The sequence below is a fragment of the Agelaius tricolor genome, unplaced genomic scaffold (genome assembly GCF_023055355.1).
Source record: "Agelaius tricolor isolate 1412-34295 unplaced genomic scaffold, bAgeTri1.0.p SCAF_4, whole genome shotgun sequence".
NCBI classification, from domain to species: Eukaryota; Metazoa; Chordata; class Aves; order Passeriformes; family Icteridae; genus Agelaius; species Agelaius tricolor.
In genome coordinates this window covers 35,129,724-35,154,974 of record NW_027269264.1, presented here as the reverse complement: position 1 = coordinate 35,154,974, position 25,251 = coordinate 35,129,724, and the positions used below count along the sequence as shown (strand labels likewise).

The window sequence follows — 25,251 nt, the reverse complement described above, 5'->3', positions numbered from 1 at the left end:
GCAAGCATGCATTCAGGTGTAGATGCTTCCACAAAAGCATCTGATTAAAATTATGTAGTGGAATATGTTATGGAATATATTAAAAGCTAATGTTAGAGATGCAGGATTTTCTTCACATCACTGTCACTTGCATTTTCACTTTTTTCTTGCTGTTTCCTTCCCTAGTGCTTTGTCAGCAGATCACCAAGTTGCTTATAAATGTAAGACAAGCAATCTGGTACTCTCCTCTTTATTTCATTACTCTAAAGTAGTCAGTTGGCCCTATTCCAGAACACAATTATGCCAAGATAAATAACTGACCTGGAAAAAACAAGGCTGGACATGAACAACTGCTTTCATTTGTTGTATTGCTTTGGCCTTTTTCTCATGCAAAAGCAGGATGCAGTCCTTTCCTTTCTTCAGCAAGACTAGAAGTCAAGTCCCCTATACTTTTCTAGAGAATTAATTTGCAGGAAATTAATTCTCTCTTAGTGTTGCTCTTCCTCTCATGTTCTTTTTTTTAACATGTGTGGAGATTTTTGTGAATACAAGACAAAAACAGTAAGCTGGTTTGGGAAAGATATATTCTGGGACAAGCTGCTGCTAGGAGTGAAACAAAAAAGGATAGTATAAAGAGCAAGAAGAATATTCCCAGTCTTATTAGAATACTAATTTATTAAAAGCCTTGGAAGTTAAAACTTTAACCACTGCTATTGTGGAATTTTAAAAGAAGTCATTGCAAGTGTTAGCATTATTTACTTCAGTTTTAAAGAAGATTTTGCCATCACTGTTTTAAAGTTTTTTGTTATGGTAGACAACTTCTTTACCAGGAGCCCTTCAAAGCCAATTCTTTAAAAGAAAAGCAACTAAACTGAGAGGAGAGAAGGAATAGCCAAGAGTTTCAAATGGCAAGTGCTAGCTACAGACATGTGCATAAATCTTTAAACTGTGCATCTTCTGAAGGGCTGAATCTTAGTCTTGCAGTGTCAGTTATCGTGGAGCTAGTAAGTCTCCCTTTGTTCCTGTGGGAGCATTATTGTCTTTGTCTCTCTTTTGTTCATCCTGATGTGTGCATCAGAAGATAAATTCATGTGATACTTGCAATTGAGTCATGAAAGTGATGTTAGTCTTTTAAAAATATAATATGTACAGTTTAGCAGTTTTTAAGGAGTCAGTAAGAGTAACAATGTGTAATATCATTTGCCCATAAGTTCACAATTAAATACATAACAGATTTTGCAAGCTGCTGTTGGAAAGGTACTGTTATCAGACATCCCCAGCTGTTTGATCCTTTTAAAAAAAAGCTTCCCTCTAAGAACTTTTCATTAAGTATTCATGTTCCTCTAAGGCTGTAACTTACTAATTTATTGCACATGCTACTACCAGAAAACACTGTGTTTAATTTTTGAAATCAAAAACCACATTCTGTTGCCCTGAGAAACTTTGGGTATTTTTTCTGGTAAGCTACTTCACCTTGATCTTTCAGAAAAGTTAAAGCAACACCACCTGAGAGATGCTTCAGTGCAGCTTGAACCAGTTGTCCAGTAGATTTTTATAAGTGAATGTAATTTTTTGTATAAACATAATTTATATTAATGAGATTCTTGAAAATATAAATGAATAAGTTAAATACACTGAAATTTAGTTCACTAGGTATTGGGGGAAGTTAAGTATTTGTATTTGAAGCCTCAATTTTATTCGCAAATTTCTTCATTAGATATCTGATAAAATCTCCATCTTTGGAGATACTCAGAGCTCAAATGGACAAGACCATGAACAAAGTGAGCTAAGGTGACCCTCGCTTAAGCAGGAGGTAGAATCAGGTGATTTCTAATGCCCCTTCATGTTGTGGTTCTATGGAATTATGAAGTAACTTTTGTTAAATTAAATATTATGAGCTCTCTAATATAAAGATGTAATAAAAGAGATGCAGATCACCAAACAAAAGCTGTATATTTAATCTGTGAAGTGTCTGATAAAGAGAACCTATAAGAAAGGATGATTTTCTGTAGATGAGAAAGAAATTTACTGTAGCACACTGGAATTAAAGTAGTGCAAAGTAACTCAGATGCTGACTAAAGTGAAATTAAGAACAAAGTGGTTTTGAAGAACAAATAGCAATCAGAATTTCTGTTTGTAGGCTATGGAGAGTTCGAGTTTTATCAAAGAATATATATTAGCTATTTCTTCAATAGAGGAAATGGAAGTGGCATGTTTGTTAACAGCAGAGGTGTCAAGTGGTCTTCTTGAGCAGTTATGGACATAAAAAATCCAAGCTGTACTCATGCTTTTATTCCTTCTTGTTGTGGAAATATTGTTATAAGCATTAAAGCAATCTAATAATTGATGTTATAAGTCAAGTTTATGTACAAATGGCATCTCTCCAGTCAATGGGGGACATAAATCATTGTACACAAAATGGTTTATCTGTTTCATGCTGAATTATATAGAGTACATCTTGCTTAAATATGAATCATAAGATTGGTTGAACAATCAGTTGAAGAGTGTCAATGAAGGTATTGTTGAAAGTGTTAGTCTTATAGTCCAAGTAGTACGTATGAATAGCAAAAGATTAATGAGGCAGTTGATTAAAGACCCTTCCATCAGCTCTTAAGATGATTGAGTTCTTAATCACTTTTCAAAAGAAAAATTAAAGAAAAAATAGTTCTTGCTTATTTTACTGTGCACTTAATCGGGCTAGATAATCAAACAATCCCTGCTCTTTTATTATAATAATGACTTTCAAGACAGATGGCATTTAAGGTAGTACAGGGGAGGAAATTAGTACAGGGGGAAAAAAGTTTGAATTTGTTAGCTTTTAAAAGCAGCACTTAATAACTGATTTTTTATAAAGGAAGTACTGGGAGTTTGAAGGGATTGTTCCCCTGTATGTGTACTAAATAGCAGTTCTCAGAGAAGTTAGTATAAATGTCCCATTTTATTTGAACAGGTCATACTTGAGACTGCACTCATAAGCATAACTATAACACATCGGAAGCTAGAAAATAAGAATGTACTAGTTCCTAAGCATTTCCTTTTGTAAAGGGTAATTACAGTAAGTATTAGAATTGTGAGTAGAAGGACTGTAAAATGCCTCTCTGTTTCCAGGTGGCTTGTCTTGCATCTTTAGGAGGGAGACGTGTGTTTTCTATATTATTGATCTATAGTGGTGTTTGCTTTCCATTAGTCTATCTTGTTTCAGAACTTTGAAGTTGCAGAGTTATAAAATATCAGTAGCACATATTTTAGGTTAATTTGAATAGCATGGATGTTAATGGATGAAATGTATTTTCCATTCTAATGATTGTATCATTATATTTAAGTAAGATATCTGAGGCATATCACCAATCAATATATATTGACTATTTGGTACACCAGAAAAAAAAAGGAAAGTGTTCTTTTCTAAAAATTTCTCAGGCCTTAAAGAATTAACAGAGATTCTGACTGGATGTACTGATCCTGAATTGCTAGGCAAATCCCTTATGGTACAGTTAGTCAATGAAACATAGCAGGGTGAATGTATCTTGAGTTCCTGTAGATTTGAAGAAGTCTCAGACAAAATAATTGGAAAATAGGGAATTGAATGGATAGGGAGAGGAAGTTCACTGTATGATATTTATTTCTTAAGGAGAAATGTGTAACATTTGATAGTATCGTGTTTCTAGTGATAGTATTTTTTAACTCTGCCATTTAACAAATGTTCTGCAGTTTTCCAGCATGCTTTTACATTAACCAGTATGCTCTGTGATTTTGTTTAAATATACCAAATACTGTAAAACTGAAGTTATCAAAAATATTTCTTCTTTACTAATGTATTTATTGTTTGGCTTGTTTCTGGGTTTTTTCCCAGACAATATCATCCTTTTGTCTGAAATTACATATTTTCTATGCTTACCCCTATTTCTAGAACAGCTGTAGCTGATGACAGAATGCATAACAGTTCTCTCAAAGGATTTGAGACATGCACAATAATTTGTCCTTTGCAAGCATTTAGATGGAGTGTGATGCTTTGTAGATCACAAAAAAACATTGATTTGAATAAAAGTTACATTTTCAGAAATGCAAGACTATGCCTACCACATTTGTACAGGAGAAAAATGGATCGGCTTTACTAATGTAAGAAGTTAGCTTTCAAATTTATAAGTTAGAAATCGTACAGGTAGTTCTTATACTTTTTCGTGATTTTACAGAAAATTTGAAACTGATATATGTGTATTTATTAATCAGTGTTGAAGAACTTGGTTGATTCTCTGTAATTTCTCTTTTCTAGTACAAAGGATGATCACTTCAATGTTAACATTCAACCCCCTGTTGGAGAACTGCTTCTGCCTGTCACTATGTCAGAGAAAGATTTTAAGAAGGAGCAAGGTGAGAAATACTTCAGCAGCTTCAGTAAATTTACTTGGGAAGAGAGCTGCATGCCTTTCAATTTCCAAGCATACAGAAAGTGCTTCCAGTTGTAGGTGGCTGAGACTGTTAGTATTCACTCTGACTAGTAGTTTAAAAGTATCTTGAGAAGGATGTGCCATGATATGATGCAGACTTTAAAGGATCAAAGCCCACACTTTACCCTAAAAAAGTCTTTCGGCTCAAAGACTTTCGGCTTCCCATCATGAAGTGCGAATGCCTTTCCTACCAGCAGAAAAACAGAAACTTGTGATGCCAGCTCAAGGAAATGAACCATTTATACATTGGTATTGCATCGGGCTTTACTATTCTTTATTCCAATACTAATTTTCAATACTGTTAATGTACCTGTTCCTTAGCTACTTTGAAGATTGTTTTAATCTTTTCACTTTCAAACACTTCATATATAAAAACTACTCATGTTGGAACACTGTTTTTTATACTTCTGCATTCTACTAATACTGTGTTTTAGTATTTAAGTATTGAAGAATTTAAGTCTCTTATACTAATCCAGACACAAACCCCCATAAGAGCTTTTAGTGACTTGAATATTTTATTCAAAACACTGTGCTTAGGTTTTACCTAAAATTGTGCTTAGGTTTGACCTAACCATATGTTAAATGGAATAGTCAATACTGCTGTCCTTAATTTGGATATGATTCTTGGATATTTTAAAATATAAGTGGTTACATTTTGGATGCACTCAAATGTAGTAGTGTTTACTCATATATCTCAATGTATGGGGATTTACATGTGTATGTCTCTTCACATTGAGATGAGAATATGCCCATGGGATCCTGTCTCATTGCTGTGTAAGGCTCAGAAACTCAGTATATCCATCAAGCAGTCAAGAACACCAACGAGTAATGTTATGTATTATTAGTTATTGCCTTTGAGCATTTCTTGCTTTTGTGTTATTGAATTATTAAGAAAGTAGTTTAAATACTGTCTAGATAATTTGCAGTTAAGCTTATGGCTGCAGTGAAAAGTTAGGATTGTGCTTTGTTTTCATAACCAATTGATACTTATTTGCTGTTCTTACCCTTTGCTGGCTAAAGCCTGCCTCTCTGCTTTATACCTGCTCAGCAAACCAAGGTGAGTGATTGAACAAGGCTGTGGTACATTTATTTTAAACTGTTCCCTTCTAAAAATTGTAGCTGAGGTTGTAGTGAAAAGAAGGCAGGTTACGGTGCTTCTTCCCTCCCTGTTTTTATGTTTGCTTGCTTTGTGGTATTTTGATAGAGTTTTTGTATGCTTTACTGTGACTGAGGGCTTTTTTTCCTCCTGACTGGCCATACAGAACCATGAGCACATAGAAGAAGTGTACTTGGAGAATAGCTGTGGTCCTCTGTGGAGTTGTTGCCAAAATTCCTTTTTCTTCTGCCATTTTACTTCTATGGTTGTTGATTATTTGTCTGAATAAATCTGGCAGCTGTTTGCTATGTTTAATAGAGCAGAAAGGCTACTCTGAATAAAGCTATTTGAAAATTTGTTTATATGAAGTATTTGTAAATCCATGAAGGTCTCTTGGCATTTCTGTATCGCTTGCTCTGTCTTCCTGAATTCATTCTTTGATGCAGGACTTTGCAGGCTGGCAAATTTACTACAGGTTTAAAAACCTTCCCTATTCCATCTTTTTTCTTATGGATATCAGCTGTATCAGAATATTCTTTGTAACAGAGGTCTCAATTCTACATTTTGCATTAGTATTTATTACAAAGCTTTAGGAACAGATAGCATATGGGAAGAATTACTTTGTGTTCTTGCTAAATGAAAAATCCAAATTACAATAATAAATGCAGGGCAATTTAGAAGTTGGTATATGCGATTCTATTTTGTGTTTAACTTCAATTTACTTGTATTCTCCAAATGAATCTGATTTATATAACTTGTTTTTCACTTGTCATGCTCTTTCCTTTTTTCTTCTTTTTTTTTTTATTTTTTTGTTTGTTTGTTTTGTTTTGCTGGTTTTGAATGTGTTTCAAGTCCTCTGTCTGGAGATGCCTGGTTTTATTTGTTACCAAAAGAGATAGGTAAAAAATACTAAAGTGTTTGAGGAGAATATTAGAAATGCAAGGAGAGAATGAAAATATGTATGGGTTTTAAGGATTTTTACATCTAAATTGCATGTGTAACCTAATAAGAATGCTAAAGAGAAAATAGCTGGTATTATACTGCTATGTAGAAGACAATTCATTGCTACACATCTTTATTCAATTACACTCTGCTGTTTTACATCGTCTGTTACATTTGTGTATGTCCATTTTCTTCCTGATGGCATAAAGAGAGAGGAGCAGACAGGTTATTGAATATTCATGTCTGTGAATGTTATGTGGTGGTAGCAGCAGAACCTCAAAAGCTGTTTTTGTCCACATGCTGTGCATGATATGCTTAGCTTTGCTGCACCATCTCCCCTTTCCTTTCTTCCTGAGCTCGGAATCCTCTGGTGAAGTAGTTCCCCGGAAAAGCAGCTGAATTAGTAGCTGTTGTGATTGAAAATTAGGAATGAGCGGATTAAAATAGATTAAAATATTAAACATTCTTTACCTTTTTGCTCAAGTATTTTTTCTGATCCTTTAGGACTCAGAATTTTAAACCCTGTTTTACATCGCGTCCCCATGAAAAGTCGAGTTGCCATAGCAGGAATTCTGCATGAGTGGAACATTTACTGTTGGGAGCTCTGTATCCAGATTTCAACTTGTCTGTTGTTTTTGAAATTCAGTAGCAAAACTCTCTTTCCCTCAGTTCAGAATAGGACTAGTCTTGCTGGCTAGCATACCTTGTTACCCATCACTGTAATTTTTCCAATTTAATCTTCTTTTATTATTTAAAATACATACAGTTATTTCATCATATCAGGTGGCTAACCCAGACTAGTTCTTGCTTTGTGCTCAGGCTAGAGTTTTCTTGGATTCTTGTGTTTCAAGCAATATTAAATGTGTCAGGTGATTGTTATAGCTGAATATTAATCAGAATTTTTATGATGGCGTTTTTAAAATAGGCAATTAAAACTACTTTAGGATTTTTTTTTTCTCTCAAGAGACATGTTTTTAAATAATTTTGTCAACTTTTTTTTTAGAAGTGTATACCTGAATCACATTTTAAAAAAAACCAAGCCAACACCAAAACCCAATCTTGGTTAAGTAAACATATACTTTACCTAATTTTATTAAAATTGTATATATAAAATTTGTTTTCCTAACAAGCAGGATGCTAATTCTTTAGATGGTTGGACATTTACTATTTTCTGGCCATTGACTACCCCAAGCAATCATATTTGATGCTCCTTAATTAGAGTAGCCTTTTTTATTTCCAGGTTCTTTTCCACCTCAGCAATCGAGACAATACATTTGCTTACCACGCTGCTCTCCTAAGTGTTCTTTTGCATGTAAATTAATCTTGATTCAGTTTACACTGTCATGCTGAGTGGTACAAATTGCCTATAACAATAAAACAGCATGAGTTAAAAATAAAGGGGGGTGAAAAAGCAGATTGAATGTGTGCCTTACTTGATAGGATGTTACTTTGCTTTATGCCAATACATTAGTCGACAATAATGAATCTTCTGTTCTGAAAAGCATGGTTTAGTTGATTTTTTTAATTTTACTTCAATGGAGCAGTACCTTGTCTTTTATAGAACAAGTTAGACAAACCATTAATGACAAGAGTGTTAAGGTTAAATATGAAGCAATGCATTCACTTCTCTGAGTGCTATCCATCTTTCCATTTACAGGAGCTTGACAAAAGTACTGGCTTTGTACAACATTTCCTTTAATTACATGCTGCGGGAAACAGGCTTTTAACATAAACATAGTTGCATTCATTTATTCAGCATTTGCTCTTCAGTAGAGCTTAATGGAGAAGGTTTAAATCCTAAATAAGTACACATATCTCTCAGCAGTGTTATGTCAGTCCCCATGCTCTGCTTAAAAGCAGTCTTAGTCTGTGTATGTAGTTTGTAAAGCTTTTGCCTAATAGTTAAACAATTTGAAATAGAATGTTCTACTCAAGATAAATCTGATTGTTATAAAAGTTGTATGCCAATTTTTGTTCTCTTTCAAAATATCCTATTATTTACTCATCAGCTGTTCCATTTTTACTTTCATATTTGTTATTCTGTGACAGCAACACATTCCGGGGCATAAAAATGCTGGATTTATTTTTTTAATTGTTCTTATCAAGCATCTTGGTACTACTATTTCCTCTGGATTGGAGCTGTATGTGCAGCTAAACATTGGCCTTTTGAGACTTTTACATTGTTTTCATTGTTAGTGTTGCTTCAGATGCTTCATATTTCTGCCTGAAGTACCGTGCTCCTTTGTTTGCCTGCATTTTCAGCTTCTGAACATACTGTAAAAAGGCACTCACAGTGTTAAGTTGTAGTTACTGTTGTGTTTTAATCAATGTGAGCATCTAACAAATCATTCTTCTAAACAATGAATATTGATAGAAAAGTGTGAGTTTTGTTAAAATGTCCTTGAATGTCATATCCTTCTGTACTTTTTCTTCATCATATGTTTGGATATAATTACATTTCTGTTCCATTTTGTAGTCATATTCAAATAATTTTACTCAAATAGTTTATGTTGATATTTTAGAGAGCTGGATACTAACTGAATTCACCAGTTTCTAATGTGCTGACTTTCTCTTAAATAACTAAATTGAACCAATTACTACTACCTGAATTTAAAGATAATTTTTAGCAATTGGATATGGAATTATAATTAAATGTATGTTTGAAAGATTATAAAGGATCTTTGTTCTTACTTAAGCTGGACCTTTCCAAATCAGTCTTACTTAATATTTAATTTCTGTGTTTCCATTCTTCTTTTAAATTAAGCTTTTTATGAGAAAAAAACTACCTTGGTTTCACAGTTGCATTAGTATCACACATGTCATTGTTCAGCTATTACTAATTTGTTTCTGATAGAAGGTCATTGCAAGTAAGACATTAAAGTAAGGTAATTATGTGAGTTCTATGAAGTTGTTTTCTCAATAAATTATCTAACTTTTAATGCCTTGTTTTTTTGTTTAGAGTCTACTATTTTGGTTTAATGCTTAATAAACAAGCAAATCTTACTGTATTCATAATTAAATACTTAATGTTTCAGGAATGCTGACAGGAATGAATGAGACATCTACTACAATAGCTGTTGCTCCACAGAACTCTACTAGACTTGTAATAATTGAGAGAGTAGTGAAAGCAGCTAACCTGGGTGTAGTTCCTTCCGGTCAAGATAACATACACAGGTAAGATTGTTATTTAAAGTACAAGTATCTTTTAATATTAATTTGTTAGTTCAAAATTCATCAACATTTGATAATATTAGAGAAAATTTTATTACCTATACTCTAAGGAAGAAGCTACCAAATTATACTGAAATATATAATACTAAGCAGATAGTAATTGAGACTAAGTACTCTGCAGCTCATTAATTGAATGTATATAGAAGTGTTTAGACTTTACTGAACACAGTTAGAGGAAATTGTCCGTCCCTTGTTTTGTTTCAAAAGAAAGAGGTAGCCTTTTAGAGCACCGTACTTTCAAGAAGGTTTTGGGGGATTCTTAAACTTTTGTTTCTGTTTCCTATAGTAAGTAGCCTGCTCTAGTTTTATCATCTATGAGGAGCAACTTGTTTTCCCATATTATTTTTTTACTTTCCTACATATATATCTGCAAACAAAAACAATTACCTGCCAAGAAAGTCATTGGCCCTGTCAAATTTCCAGTTTTTGCTTGTAGATTAATCCATTTCATCCAAATACTATGATACAGAATGTGAGTGGAATTGATGCAATTGTTGGTTAATGACAGCTTTTAATGTGATTAACTCAAAATATTTAGTCCTGTGAATCTGTATGGCTTCTCACTTGTGGCAGGAACAAACAGGTTAACCTGGTCTTGAAATAAAAAATTGAATACATTTCCCTTACCATCTACTAAAACTATTCACTAAATTCTGAATTATCTCTAGTCCCCTGAATTTTGCTATTCCATACAAGCAAAGTATCTTCCTTTAAAGAAAACAACAATCTTTTGTTTGAAATTTTGCTGACTGAGATGGCTGTTTGAAAGAGTGAGAATTCTGCAGCCTACACAAGATTAATAACCTGATATTGTTGGATGTAGTCTCTTTTGCATTGCTGGGCAGTTGTAGTGCATTGCATTAACATTAACCCAGCTGGATTTTCCTATGTATTTGATACGGTTAATGATAAAATTCTGTTTCACCATAAAAACATGGCACAGCTAGTGCAATTGCACTGAAATGATTGTCACTGTTGACACCTGATCCTCCATGAAAGAGTCCTCATTTGTTGCATCCCTGAGGGATCCGTATAGCCTGTGTTCTCAACATCAATTCAAAGACTAGGTGAGAGTGTCAATCAAGAGAGACTGAAGTCTTTGCTGCTACAGGTGCTCTCCATCTTTACCCTATCTATCACATGAGACTTATCGCATAGGCATGGATTGTTTTGTTGACTGAGTCTCAAAAAGGCTCCCTAAAATAATAGCCTAGTTCCTAGCTCAGCCACACGTTTCCTGGTTGTAGATAAGTTTCTACTTTGATGGTGTTTTCTTTTGCTCTTTTGGTTTCTTTTAAGGGAAGTTTTCCACAACAGAGTCTATAACCAACAGTAAATATATTGAAGATGCACTTACTGTTGGGTACACTTCTTCAGAGACAGTGCTTAAAGACATGTTTGGGACAAGCTGAAGTGCTTCAGAGTGCTTCAGAACATCCTGAAATCTTCTTTGATTTCTTAGATTCAAAATACAATGTTTTCAGTCTGCCAGAATAGTTATAAAATAGATTATAGAATAATCCATCAAGCAAAACATATAGCTTATAACAATTTAAGTGGCCTTTGAGAAATGCCCAGCAGTTGATAATCAATTAGAAAACAGTCCTTTTTTGCTTCATCATATGTAAATGGAGTTCACAGATATTATATAGTCATAATTCTACCTAGATTTTACTGAGCAGGAACATTACCTAATTGACACTGTGATAAACCTGTTAATCTTTAAAACAGTAATGATTTGTCATTAAAGTAAATCCTAGATTCACATGAATGAATATTTGAGATAGATATTAGATAATAATCCTTCCAAAAAGCTGGAAAAAATGACCAAAGTAGTTTGTTTATATATATATATATATATATATATATATATATATATATATATATATATATATATATATATAAAAGGTAAACATGTTTGGATTAGATGAACTCTGTCATTAGAGGAAGGAAAAATCAAATTTTTCTGGCAGAAGTCTCATGGGTACCAGAATTGTGACTTTTATTTGATGCACAATTTCAGAATAAGAAAATAAACAGTCACCTTTTATCCTGTCTAAACAGTTACAGATTCAATAAAAATACATTAAAAATAAATTTTCTAATTTTTATAGGGTTGTCATTTGTCTTGTTTTATTGCAAGTGATATTGCAGAAAAAAAATTATGTCCAAAACCTTTTAGTTCATCATGCTGTTCTGTGAGGACAACTTCAGCTGACTTCTTGGAAGTCTTTTTACACAGAAAAATAAGTACTCTTTTTTAACTGGCATTCTGCATTGTGCAGCATAAATTACATTAACCTATTAGTTGGTCATCTCCAATTTGAATATTACTGCCTAATGATGGCTAATGCCAAAAAAATTGTATTGCCTAGTAATGCAATATACTCATTCAAAATGAAATGGTACAGTTTAATACAAGTGCAAGAGTATCTAATGGACATGAACAGGTGTGTTTCATGGTTTCTTTCAGTCTAAACGTATTCACATTCATGCTGAAGATGTTGTCGTGCTGGTGGAATCCAATTACTGGTCCTTAAATTAATAACCCTACTAGGATTTTATTTTTGCACCAAGTAAAAACACTTAGAGCAAATATAATGAAGATTCAAAAGTAAATACTTGAAATAAATATCAACAGAGTAGCATACACTCACCAAAGAAAAATGAAATAAGTGAAAACAAATGTCAAATGCATCAGCTATATATCTGAGCATATCGTAATGTAGCAACACTTTCTTAAATGCATTTCTTTTCTCTCTTTACCATGTGGCTACTAAATTTGTGTATTTAATTACAGTGTAATAATTTAACTGTTAAATGAATGTAGAACAAATATGCCAGTTGACATAGCTGATTCTGCTTTAAACTGTCTTTTCTAACTGGTTTTTGTTTGAAATGATATTTGCAAAAATTTTTAACTTGGTAGCCTATAGATACAGACGTACATATCAGCAGACAAAGGTGCAGGTAAATATTTATTATTTGAAAAATAAATTTGCTGTACTATTTTGCTTTCTTTAGAGTAGTTACTTGATCTTCAATGGAGTTTATTCAAGGGCTTAGATTACAGGGCCTTGTAGGACAACATGAAATGCATTTACATGTCCTTAATAGGATTTAGCTATTTTATGTATTGATCTTTCTTGCTTTTGCTAATAAGTGGAAACATTATTTCAATTTTAAAAGGCTTCTTCTAGAAGCAAGAATGTGAAATAGATTTCAAAAGAGAGATTTTCTTGAATTGGAAATGTGTTTTGTTATATACTAAAACTTCTGAAAGAAGAGTTCTTTTTTTCCTTAAAATATTTTTTCACAAGACTGATTAGCATAATTGTTGGAATATCCACAGCTCTTTTAATGTTCAAAAAACTGTTACTTGATGTTGATAAAGTGATTTTAAAGAGTCAGCTGAGGCACCAAGCTTCTGTCTTTTGGTTCAGACCACAAGTGAGGGCGCCGTTTGAAGACAAAGACACTGAAAGAAAACTATTTGTTCCTGCAGGGAATTAAATCACTCTGAATAACTACCTTTAGGGAACAAGTACTTTTCAGTTGAAGTCTGTCTGCTGTTTGTTGTCAGTGGGGAAAGCCTATTAGGAATTGTTCTATTTTCAAGATAAGAGGGTACGTAATGGAGGACATTTATTCCCTCAAAGTTGATTCTTCTGTAGAACATCACTTGAGCTCCCGGTCTCTACTTGGGCAGTAACATTCATTGCTTTAGATACAACAACAACAACAAAGAAATCCTGGCTGTTCTATTTCAAAATATGATGAGATGAAGGCATTATTCAAGATTTTCAGTCATATTCTATTTAACTGACACAAGCCTTATTTACCCAGAAATGCCCTCCATGCTAGTGTTACTTTCAACATGTTGCTTATTCTTCTCAGACAAATATTTTAAAAGTTCCTCAGGTCTCTTCCTCCTTTATTCATTTTCATCTACTACAAGTATAGGTAGTCATCGTCTGGTTCACTTTGATTATAACAAAAGATAACAGATGGTGATAGAATGAAAAGACTAGTTGCAGACTTGAATCTTATAAAGACTTGAATGCTCTCATAATCCTCTAGAAAGTGTCAAAATATTGTCTACTATTACATAAGACCCTGTGCATGAAGGAGAGATGTTTCAGGCTAAATTGGCTTAGGAAAAAAAGTAATGGAAATACACAGAGAAGGTGTTTTTTCACACTACCAACAAAAATATGGTGCAAAGCTTTTAAAGTGTTGGCAGCAGCATATGGCAGAAAAATCTGTTCAAAGCAAAGATCACAAGCTGGATTTACTTCTTTGCTCTAATTTTGTTTTATACTTGTGTGCTTCTAATGACATCAGAGTATAATGTGCAATGGGATGGAGAATCAGGCCATCTTCAACTACCTACCTCTTTACCTTCTACTTCCCAAAGCATTTCCTAAATGGGATGCATCATACTACAGAATATTACTTAATTCAATGACTATGGCTCTAAAAGTGGTGCTAGATAGATCATCTTTTCCACTGTTTTCATTCTTGAAGACCACCTGTGCGTCGCCCAATCAGTCAGTGAGATAAAACTCTGAAGCTATTTGGGTGGATAATGAAGAATGAAATTTAGTCGACCTCAACTTATTTAATAGTCCATTGCACTAGTTTGTTGCTGCTGTTGTATTCTGGAAGGAATCCTCAATTGCAAACAGGAAGTAGCAGTATTAGAAAGTGAGCATGGTGTCATATACATATCTTTGTTCTGCAGTTCATCAGGACAGCTGTAACCATTGTCTTGCCCTCTGAGACACACAACAGCATTAATTTCAGTCCTCAAATTTCACATGGTCAATTCTATAATTTCAACAACGAAGCCCTAAAGTGTTCAGAACAGCCATTTCACATTCTAAGATAGGGATTTTAATGTCTTTCTCCATTACAGTCACAAAAAGTGGCAATACTAACAGCTATCTCTTCTTCCTAGACATGACCAGGACTTGCAGAGGGAGGATTCTCATCTCTTAGTGGTGTCATAGTGGACACCTGGATTAGCAGCAAGCAAGCTAAGTTTTAAACAAAGAAGCATTAAACAGCACTTCTGCTCATTGCTGGGGCAGGTCTAACTTAGCTCAAGCACTGCAGTGCATGCAGTGACTGTGCAGTCCTGAGACCTACATTTTTGAGGACACTTTACTGAACCATGTAGATATGGTAGTTTCTTCAGAGCTTGGCGTGGACAGTACGATATTGCTTAATGTACCCTTCACTATCTGATTTCTTTAATAAGCAATTATTGAACAAGATGTAAAATACCATCCACCTGTCTTGTGGAGGCTTGTATTGCTACCCTTTAGCAAAATCAGAAACTGTGTAAATAATTTATTATGACAGTAGACATACTACAATTGGTGAGAATTCATACTCTGAATAATATGAAAACAATAATACCAAATGTAGAAACTTGCATAAAATGTTCAAAATCCAGAAAATACAGAAATCCAAACTGTGTTTCACTAGCCTTTATTTCTCACCCCATGCATCAGCTTGACAGTCTGGTTATATTCACCCCTTTTTATCATTTTGCAACCTGTCATGTCCCATTTATACTATATTGGCAGACTGATTCTCAAAGGAAAGAGGGTTTTGTTTACAGACAATTTTGATTATCAGAGAATGTCGTGGTTAGTAATCAGTTATCCTCCCCACATCTTTTTAATCCAGCAACACTTAATGTGGGGAGAAAAGGTATGCCATGGCATGTTTGTGTAGGTACATTTGTACTGAACCAAACTCCATCTAATGGGGTCCATCTGAAAAATTTTTCTGTGTATGTCATCTTCCAATTTGCACTAAATTTAGAAGAATTCTAAGGCAGAAAGTTAGTAATCAGACCCCATCACCTTAGCATAACAACCTAAGAACTGCATCAGCTTCCAGCATGTCTGCTGGAAACAAAAATACGCATCTATTGAAGATAAACACCATGTATAAGTTCCTGAGAAATATAAATTCTTTATAGTTATTTACTTGAATCAGAGTATGTGTTGTCAGTAGCTGATAAACAGGTCTATAAATCCACAAAGACTTTTTTTAAGGCCTTTTCTGTTCTGTGTGCAAGCACACCTGTTCTAAGGTTTTTTACTAAGCAGTTAGCCTGTTGGAGAGCTGCAAGAAAGTGAAACCAACCTCTGCTCCTGCAAAGTACCTCCTTTGATGCAGTTACCTAACACTGTTTTGCTTCTCTAGCTCCTTAGCTGTGGGGCTCAGTCTTCCTGATCTACTCTTCTAGAAAACTTCAGTGGGTAGCTGTGTAAATAAACTTGTAACAGGCATGCAACTTTGATTTTGCTTCCTAATCTCTCAAGTAGAAATTAATTAGATAGCTAAATAACCTAGGCAAAACAGCTTTTCTGGTAGTCTTTACCTGTAGGAGACAGAATTTTAAATGCTATAGTAGTATATCCATGTCCACCATTATTTCACCTTTTATTTTAAGCAGGACTTTTAAACTCTTAATGTTTTCTTGCTTTATGAGGGAAGTAATTCCAGCTTTCTGTTTTGGGAGGTTTGGTTTTGTTTTCTTTATTTAAAAAAAGAAAAAAAAAGCCCAGCTAGGCTAACCATTTATATTTCTTTAAACAGGCAGGACTAGAAGTCTTTCTGCTTAGTAACTATTCTTAGGTTAATTTTTTTATTAATAGAGGAAAACAAAACTGAATTTTATAAGTATGAAAGTACTCATTCTGTAGTTCCTCATATTACTCTTCCTATTACCAATATTCCTTAATCAAGCCTAATCAAATCCTTAATCAAATCCTAATGTTCCAAAACCTTGAAATTTTCTCTCTGCTAACAAAAGGGCCCTGAGTATACTAATACTATTTTCATGTGTTATCATCATATCAAAATTTTAAATAACTGGTGTAAAATACTTGATCAAGAGAATGCCTTCACACAGAATCATTTTAATGCCCTTAACACATAGATATATTATTATATTAAGGAGCTTATATGCAAATTGCAAGATTTTTAAATAACTTTAGGAAATTAAATTTGGTCTTAACATTAAAAGTATATGAGTGAGTCGTTTTAGATATGCTCTTGATCAAAACAGATTGTTCTAGCCTGGCTTATTTGCTCTCCACTAGAGGACAGCACTGCTTTTGTATCTGAATGGTATAAAGTGATAAATATGTGCAGCATTTTCTTTGAAAAACAAACAGGAACCCTTTGAGCCAGTTATTTAGACAGAAAATGCTTAACACTTTAAGAACTAACTGAGCAGAAGACTGTCTTTGATTGTAAAGATCTCTGAGCATTTAATATTTAATATTTTAATATCATTCTATAAAATAATCTACTTTCTTGAAATTAAATAATTTTTCTGCAAATTAAAATTTATAGCCTGTTTTAAAAATTGACTGAGTATAATTCTCAAGCATGTATCATATTAAATGTCCAATTCTATAGGAAAAAAAAAGAAAGAGTGAAGTATACAAAAAAACAAAATAGATCGAGTATTGCAATTAGACTTTTCAAGGTGGGAGTACCAAATATTTTGATTCAGGCTCTTAGCTCATTGAAGTTTAAGGGAGGAGATATAAATACCTACATATAAAAATGCTGATATTTTTAAACTAGTAATAAATTTGGAAGATGATAAAAAGTTCATGCAGCATCTTTTTGAACATGTGGAGTAGTGCTATGTATTGGACAGTAAGTTCAGACTACTGACTTGCATTTCTGCATTTTTGTTAGAGGTACAGTGCAGCTGCTTGCTGGAAACTGAGGACAGACTTAAAATCTACTTTGGGAATACAAATAAACATGGTAAAAATATGTACATTTGACTGCAGTTTATTTTACAATTTTGTTATTTTATACCCCCTGGAAAAATAGATAATTTTGGAAAATAATTACATTATTTTAATGAATTAGGTATTTTGAACAATTTGTTCAGAGGTAGCGTTAAATTGCATTAAATATGCAGGGAAAAAGAAAGTCACATTATAATAATATGATTTTTAAGGTAAATAGAAATCAAATTAGTAGTAGCCAATGTTAAAATCACCAGATTAAGTTCCTTCTTTTTGTGGGTATGTTTGTGTTTACAGTTTTAGTATTAAGCTCTCTCTATCCCCAGGTCAGAACTAATACCCAAATACTTCCTTTTCACCTTCTAAGACTTACTCAGAGAATGAATACAAGTAATTTTTTTTAATGCAAATAAATACAAGTAGCCAATTTTTAGATGAGTTGTTATTTATAAGGTGAAATCTGTACATAGCAGAGCAATACGAAGATTCAGAGTACTGAAAGTATAAGGATCTTTGTTGTCTAGTTGACATGCTGGAAGCTCCTTTGTAGTTATTCATTCTTATATTTACAAATTGAAGACTAATTCACAGCAGTATTTTTTTCCCCTTTGAATATATTCATTGCATAACTTGATTACACATTTGTCAGCTTTGGACTAATTATTTTTCTACAGCTAGGGCAGGGCATTGCATCTTCTGATTGTCTTCCTTACTAATAGGATTCTGTCTGCTTCAGCAGGCAGTAATTGAAGGCTTCATGTACAAGATTTAAAGAAAGGGCGGAGGGAAAAAAAGTTTTAACCTCCATGGGCCATTGTCAGTCTTTGTGGTAAGCAGTAGAACAGAAAAATAAGAAAATTTAGCTTGAATAAAAAAGTCAAAGAGGAAGACAGGAGAGAGTGTGTTTTAATGCCATTGAATTATGTGTAACGAACCCCGAACCCCGGCTCTGCTGTAAATATCCCAATTTGCACTTATTCATAATCTGATAGTGAGTGTTCAGGTGTAAATTTACTTTCTCAAATGTTGAATTTTAACAAGCAGGTTTTAAGTGAGTTAGTCTGCTGCTGTATATTCACTGCCACTGAAATTTTCAGAACCTTTCCTGCAAAAAATGCATCTCCTTATAGTAGCTATATTTTGTCTACAAAAAAAGAGAAAATTACTCCCAGTCTATATTCAGACTAGTCATCATTGCAAAGTCAGTGTTTGGCAAACGCTGTCACATTTTAGTATCTGACACTCTGTGTTTTCTCTTTATATATCAAGTATATATCAAATTTTTCTCTATGGTTATCATGAACAAATTTTATTTTCATTGGAAGTCATAGAGACTGTATGCTTTATTTTTAACTCCTGAAAGACTGAGTTATTTTCTAAAAATATATAGTACTTTATTGGTGCTGAATTTGTTTCTTAATGTATATTTCCCTATTTACTGATAGATAGTACATTTATATAAAAATAATGTATTAACTCCTTCTCTTTTTTTGCATGTCACATATGCTCAGAATATTTAACACCCTTTCAAAAAAAAAATTGTAAACGTTCAGAATATGCAATATTTCTCACATTTTTTGTTCCAATCTGTCTTGATTTTTTTTAATGGGAAAAATACTAACAGCTGCAAACGTTCCTGAATATTTTAATGATGTAAAATCAGATTTAGAATCAATATTATCGCAGAATTAAATACTGCATCATAGCAGAAACAGCCATCTTGAAGCTATTAGTAAATATTTGGATTTGTTTTCCAGACGCATTCTCATTTGCTTTGGTTTTTGGGGGTTTTTTTGTTGTTTGTTTAGGATTTTTTTATATTTATAGATGGATCCTTTGTTGCAACAGAACCATGCTCATAATACATGTCTTATGTTTAGAGTTGTCCACAGGACAAATTCATTCTTTTGGACCTACAATCAATCAATATACATCCTAGATTTAAATGTATCACAGTGCAGTTTTCAAGGCTTCTTAAAGCCAAATTTCATGTTGGTTTATTGTCTTTTTTGGTTTAGTTTGGGGATTTTTGTTTGTTTTTAATTCAAATTCTAACCTACGAAGTGAAAAATTATTACTGACCTCATGGAGAAAATGAAAGTTTCTTACTGAGAGTGAACACATGTTATTAGTGATTAATTTTTTGCTGCTGAGAGATTTTTTTTCATGCCTTTCTAGGCTTCCCCTAGGTATTTAGTTGAGAACAACACACCTTTTGGAAAATTCTTGAGGGTTTATGGTAAGAGTTAGTATATAAATGCAGTAGTATGTATTTAGTTGAAAAAACAGCTATTAACTAAATCCTTCAATGACAGTGTATTTAAAACATCTAAATAACTGACAAACCAGTTTTACTGCCAGTGCCAAGTGCTCCATCCTGTTATAACTGAATCCAGTTTTACAGATTATACAAGTGTATTTATAACTCTCCTTAGAAGCTAGATTATATTCCCTATTCTAAGGAACAAATTTTGGTTTTCAAAGTTCAAAAGCAGCAGTAAACCCACTGAGTGGTTCTCTTCTATATGTGCAGTTTTAGTGGTGAAATAAGTCTTCCTGTTGTGGTCCAATTCTTCTTTCACCAAGCAATTCCAGATGCCATATCGGTGACCATGGATAGAAGCTGATTAGCTGCTGCTAGTTATGCATATTAACACTTTGTGTAAAATTACCTGAGTATCAGGCCCTTTGCATCTTGCAAACCACATGCAAACTCACATTTTATTGATTTTATGTGGTTTGTTCAGGGCTATGGAAAAGTACTATTGATCCCCTAAGTGATTTTGCAAATTCACATGTAAAAATATCAGCACAAAACTCATCTCTCATGCTTTGGACCACCTTGGCTTTCCCAGAACGATGACTTTGTATCACTTTCAGCTTTTGATAAAAGAGGGTAAAATCAAGCCTCGAGGCTAGGAAGCACAGCAGGAGTGCCAACTAGCAACCTATTTATGTGCATACTCAGAGATAATCTGCCTCTGTGTTGTCCCAAGGCACAACTGTTAAGTAAATAAAGTGACTAATAAGACTATTGTTTCTATAATTATCCCCCTGTCGAAGTCAACAAGAGAAATAGTCATCTTCTACCTTGCAGCATAAATAGATGAAATCATTGATATAACTAGCTAAGTAGGTAATTTTTGTACTAGTAATATTGTTTTATAACCTTCTATTAAAAAGAGAGGTCTTTGAATGTATCTGTAATCCAGACAAAAGAAATAGATTGACCTATGATGGGTGACATTAGAAAAGTGCCCCATGTTTCCTTAATTAGTATAATGTGTTATGAGATTTTGATATGCTTAGTTTAAAAAGAAAAAAAAAAGACAGAAATTACTTCTCGTTTAAAAAGAACCTGCTTCCTGCTTAAGTGGCTAATATTTTAATTAAGTCTGGAGTGAAGTTTTTTGAGTATCTCCTGATAAACTCCCTCCTTTATGTTGATGGTAATTAAACAGATCCCCAAGGGCTTGGGTAGGCGCTTTGCAAGGCCCATGCTGATTGTCAGACAGGAGACACTGACCAGTTGGTTTGCTCTTGAATAGCCCATAGCGTGCTGTCAACGCAGCAGTTTGATTTTTCTGTATTGTGAGCTGTTGTCAGGGCTAACTGGGTCCTATTGTGACTGAAGATGTTGCGCAAATTGAGGCAGATGGCTCTGATTCAGACACGTGTCATTCAGAAAGAGGAGGGGAGATTGGCCCTGCAAAGTGGGGTCAGACGGGGTCACAGACCTGCTCTACACTTGTTAGTGTTTTCAAAAGCCCATGTGCAGCAACTTTGTTGTTGAGAAGTAACCAAGAAGGGGGGAGAGCGTGTTGTGCTCCTTGTGGAAGATGGAAAGATGGACGCTGTTGCCATCCTTGCTTCCTGTCTCTTGGGCCTGGCTCTGCACACAGAATGAATTAACAGGATTGACAGAAGTTCATTGTGCCTAAACTGGCTTTTCAGTCAATTGTGGTGCTTAAAAGGCTAGTTTTGCTTTTAATTCCCTGTAATTAGTGGGTTCTTCATGTCTTGGAATTTAGTAATGGTGCATTAGTCCTAACTTTTGTCTGTCTGATTGGTTAGTAGTTTTTTATTTCCTTTGTAGGATTTTTAATAATTATAAAATGTTTAAAAATATTGGCGACATTTTTATGGTTCTGGAGATAAATTCACAGAATAACTGTCTTGCTGCTACTGTCATTTCAAAGTGATTGTTTCATATGTTTATAATTTTGACTTGAATTTTAGTTTGAATTAATTTCTGGGATTACAGGAGGAGACATATTTTAGTAAGTACAATGGTTTGGCTTTTTATATATGTTCTACTACATTTAACATAGTTGTATTGTCTTTGGGGCACCAACTAATGAAAATCCTTTGAAAATTCTATACAGCTGTAGTCAGGTTGTCAGTGTGTATGAATATTGTAGATGAACTGAAGAATCAATATTTACATTAAAAATTATTTAAATAAGATTTAGTTTGTACTCCTAAATACAAAATTTTGTATGATACTTCTTTGCCCTTATAAAATGCAAAAATATTTACATAAATTATGTTTGAAGAATTTATGGGAGGTTTTATGGTTTATCCCCTGAAATGAATTTATGAATTTAGAAGTATTTTATTATATTTGAGCTAATTTAACTCTTGCAGAAAGAAACATTAGCTGTCTTTGACCTTAAGATTTTAAAATCACCTCAGTGATTTTTCTCTTTTCTCTTTCTTTTCCTTTTCCCTCCAGGTTTGCAGCTAAGACTGTGCACAGTGGGTCACTGATGCTAGTCACAGTGGAGCTGAAGGAGAGCTCTACAGCACAGCTCATCATAAACACTGAGAAAACTGTGATTGGTTCTGTTCTGCTGCGGGAGCTGAAGCCTGTCCTGTCCCAGGGGTAACCTGCTTACATCTGGACTTCAGAATCTGGCACACAACAAAAGTGCCTGGCATCCACTACTGCTGCCTTTCATTTATAATAATAGCCCTTCCATCTGGCAGTGGGGAAAGAATACACTCTTGACATTCTTGTCTTCTGCTTTAGAATGCTAGTGCGTATCTATCATGTATGCAAGTCCTTTCCTTTTTTTCTGCTTGCTAACCAAAGAACATATATTTTACTGTCAGTTACCTGCGCTTTTAAATGTATTTCCCATTTGTTCTACCCTAGTCCTTCCCTCTCTCTTCCCTCCCCCCACTACCTTCCTTCCCCATCAGCTTCCACTCCCCCCCATAGTGGACAAATACTAGGTAATAAAGTTCAATGGAAATCACACTGCTTGAAAACTGAGTTCAAATGGCAGGTGGGTTCCAGCAACATACACAATGAGTATGTGGTTCAGAGAGAATTTTGGTGTGTGAAAGCAGAGTAAGTACAGCAAAATGGTTTTCTAGAAATGCTTGTAAACCTGAACTCTACTGAGAACATTGTTCCTACCTACTGTCATTTTCTCAAATATTTTGTTAAGATGCTAATAAAGTAGTGCCTATGAACAGAGGCTCCCTCTTTCTTGTTTTGGTAGAAAATTGATAACAGACATGCTGGTATTGTATATACCTGGTTACTTGAAGTAAATACAAACAAGGTGGACCCTATACACATATCAGCAAATTGTTCTTGTAAAAGTAGCCAGTGTTTGTACTCCTATGAAATTGTCTGCTATGCGGTTACACTTTTGTTAATAAACAAAGCCAACAGCTGCCTATTTTCAAATTGGCCTGCTCATAAAATACTGATTGAATTGTTCAAATGTGTATTAAATGAAATACTGATTGTCAGACTGTTGTGGCAAATACTGTCATCTAGCTTAATGAATAGTTCAGTTTTATTTCAAATTTCTTTTTTAAACTAGACTAAAACATTTCCCAACTTTGTATAAACCAGGGCTTGAGGCAAAGAGAAATTCATAGCCATATCAACTGAACTAAGCTGGGGAAGACCAATAGCCTTGCACCAGTTGGTGTACCCACTTTTCTTGATACAGCTCAGTGATTTTGTCAGGTCACTGATTCTGACCTTCCCTTCACATTCTGGTTGCATGGCAGGATGAAGATGCTGAGCATTTTCATTTCTTATCGGTTCTCCTCACTTCCCAAAATGCTTTTTCCTACTATGGCTCTGCTACAGAGAAGATACTTGAATAAGTGTAACCTTTCTCTGTAATCAGGACCTTTGCATGGTCCTTAGATGCCCAACTAGTACTTTTCTAGTTTAGAATTATACAAAATGCTGCTTTTTCTAAAGTGTTGTCTTGCTTCACACTAAATTCTTCTGAATTTTTTGTTGAAATTTAGTAGAATTAAAAAGAGGCTCCAAATGCTAAAGAGAGGTTAGGTTTTTAAGGCAGTTATCTTGTGCTTCTGTGAGAAATGTGATTCTAGAGTTTGCTCTAGCACCCAAAACCAAACAAGAATCTTACACCCTCAAGGGAAATGTACATGTTCTTAATCAACATTCACATTATTTTCTGAAGTCCTAATCCTGCAGTAAGTTTGCTATTGAATTAGTTTTCAACTGAGATGTAAAAGCTATTCAAACAGATAAAAAATTAATTGTAGAAATTACTGTGGTCTCAGGGAAACTGTTTTACCATTGTCTCACGGAAACTGCGGACAACAGATAATCTTTAGTATTAAGACCCAGTGAGAAAATCATGAGGAAAAGGTACAGAAACATGCATCCTGAGAAAAGACTGAACTGTAAAAGCTTTGGCCATGATTGTAAAGGAGAAAACAAACAATAATTGCATCTCATACCACAGTATAAATCAAAGAAAAGCACACTAATGCTGTGTAAGTTACACACATTGCTGAGTATTTTCTGCCTCCATAGAGTACTTTATACATTTAGCAGTGAAGCCCAGAAACATGTATAATAAGGATAGTTGTGGAGCTTCAGGTAGTAATTTATATTTTTCAGCATTCAAGTGGTTCAATAACTCTTGGTACCAGTCTTTGGCTGATCATAGAGTGCTTTGGGTTGGAGGGGGACCCTGAAGATCATCTAGTTCCAAACCCACTTGCCATGGAATAGGACACATTTCACTAGACCAGGTTGTTCAGATCCCTGTTGAACATGGCTTTGAGCACTTGCAGGGGTGAGGCATCCAAAATTATGCTGGGCAACCTGTGTTTCGCCAAGCTCACAATAAAGATTTCCTTCCTAATATCTGATGTAAACCTATTCTCTTTCAGTTTAAACCCATTCCCCCTTGTCCTGTGTCTACATGCCATTGTAAATAGTCTTGCCTTCTCTTTTCCAGACTGGACAATCCCAAATATCTCAGCCTTTTCCCTCTGCTTCATCCCTCTGATCATCTCTGTGGTCTCCTCTGGACTCCCTCCAGCAGGTCCCTGTCCTTCCTGTGCTGGGAGCCCAGAGCTGATGCAGCCCTGGAGGTGGGGTCTCAGCAGGGCAGGGCAGAGGGGCAGAATCCCCTCCCTGGCCCTGCTGCCCACCCTGCTCTGGATGCAGCCCAGGACACGTGTGGCTCTCTGGGCTGGGAGTGCCCATGGCTGGGTCATGTCCAGCCTCAGCCACCAGCACCCCCAATTCCTTCTGGGCAGGGCTGCTGGGATCTGTTCATCCCCAGCCTGGGCTGGTACCAGGGCTGCTCTGATCCACGTGCAGAACCTTGCACATGACCTTGTTAAACCTCATGAGATTCCCATGGGCCCTCTCCTAGAGCTTGTCCATGTGCCTCTGAATGGTATCAAGTGAATTCAGCTTAGTGTCATCTGCAAAATTGCTTCATCCTTCTGTCTATGTCATTAATGA

The 25,251-nt window shown here is 34.6% G+C and overlaps 1 protein-coding gene across 4 annotated transcripts in view; it reads left to right on the top strand.

The window, feature by feature from the left end:
• The window catches only part of AP3B1 (adaptor related protein complex 3 subunit beta 1), a 153,885-nt gene extending 130,918 nt beyond the window's left edge, over positions 1-22,967 (top strand). For 3 of the 4 annotated variants that reach the window (XM_071425249.1, XM_071425247.1, XM_071425248.1), the window contains exons 25-27: positions 4,250-4,347; positions 9,498-9,636; positions 22,222-22,967. In XM_071425249.1, the coding sequence (XP_071281350.1) occupies positions 4,250-4,347; positions 9,498-9,636; positions 22,222-22,375 (391 nt within the window). In that variant the 3' untranslated portion in view covers positions 22,376-22,967. Of the gene's footprint in view, positions 1-4,249; positions 4,348-5,444; positions 5,482-9,497; positions 9,637-22,221 lie in introns of all 4 variants that reach the window. The other variant, XR_011678941.1, reaches the window with a different exon arrangement.
• Positions 22,968-25,251: the final 2,284 nt, after the last annotated feature.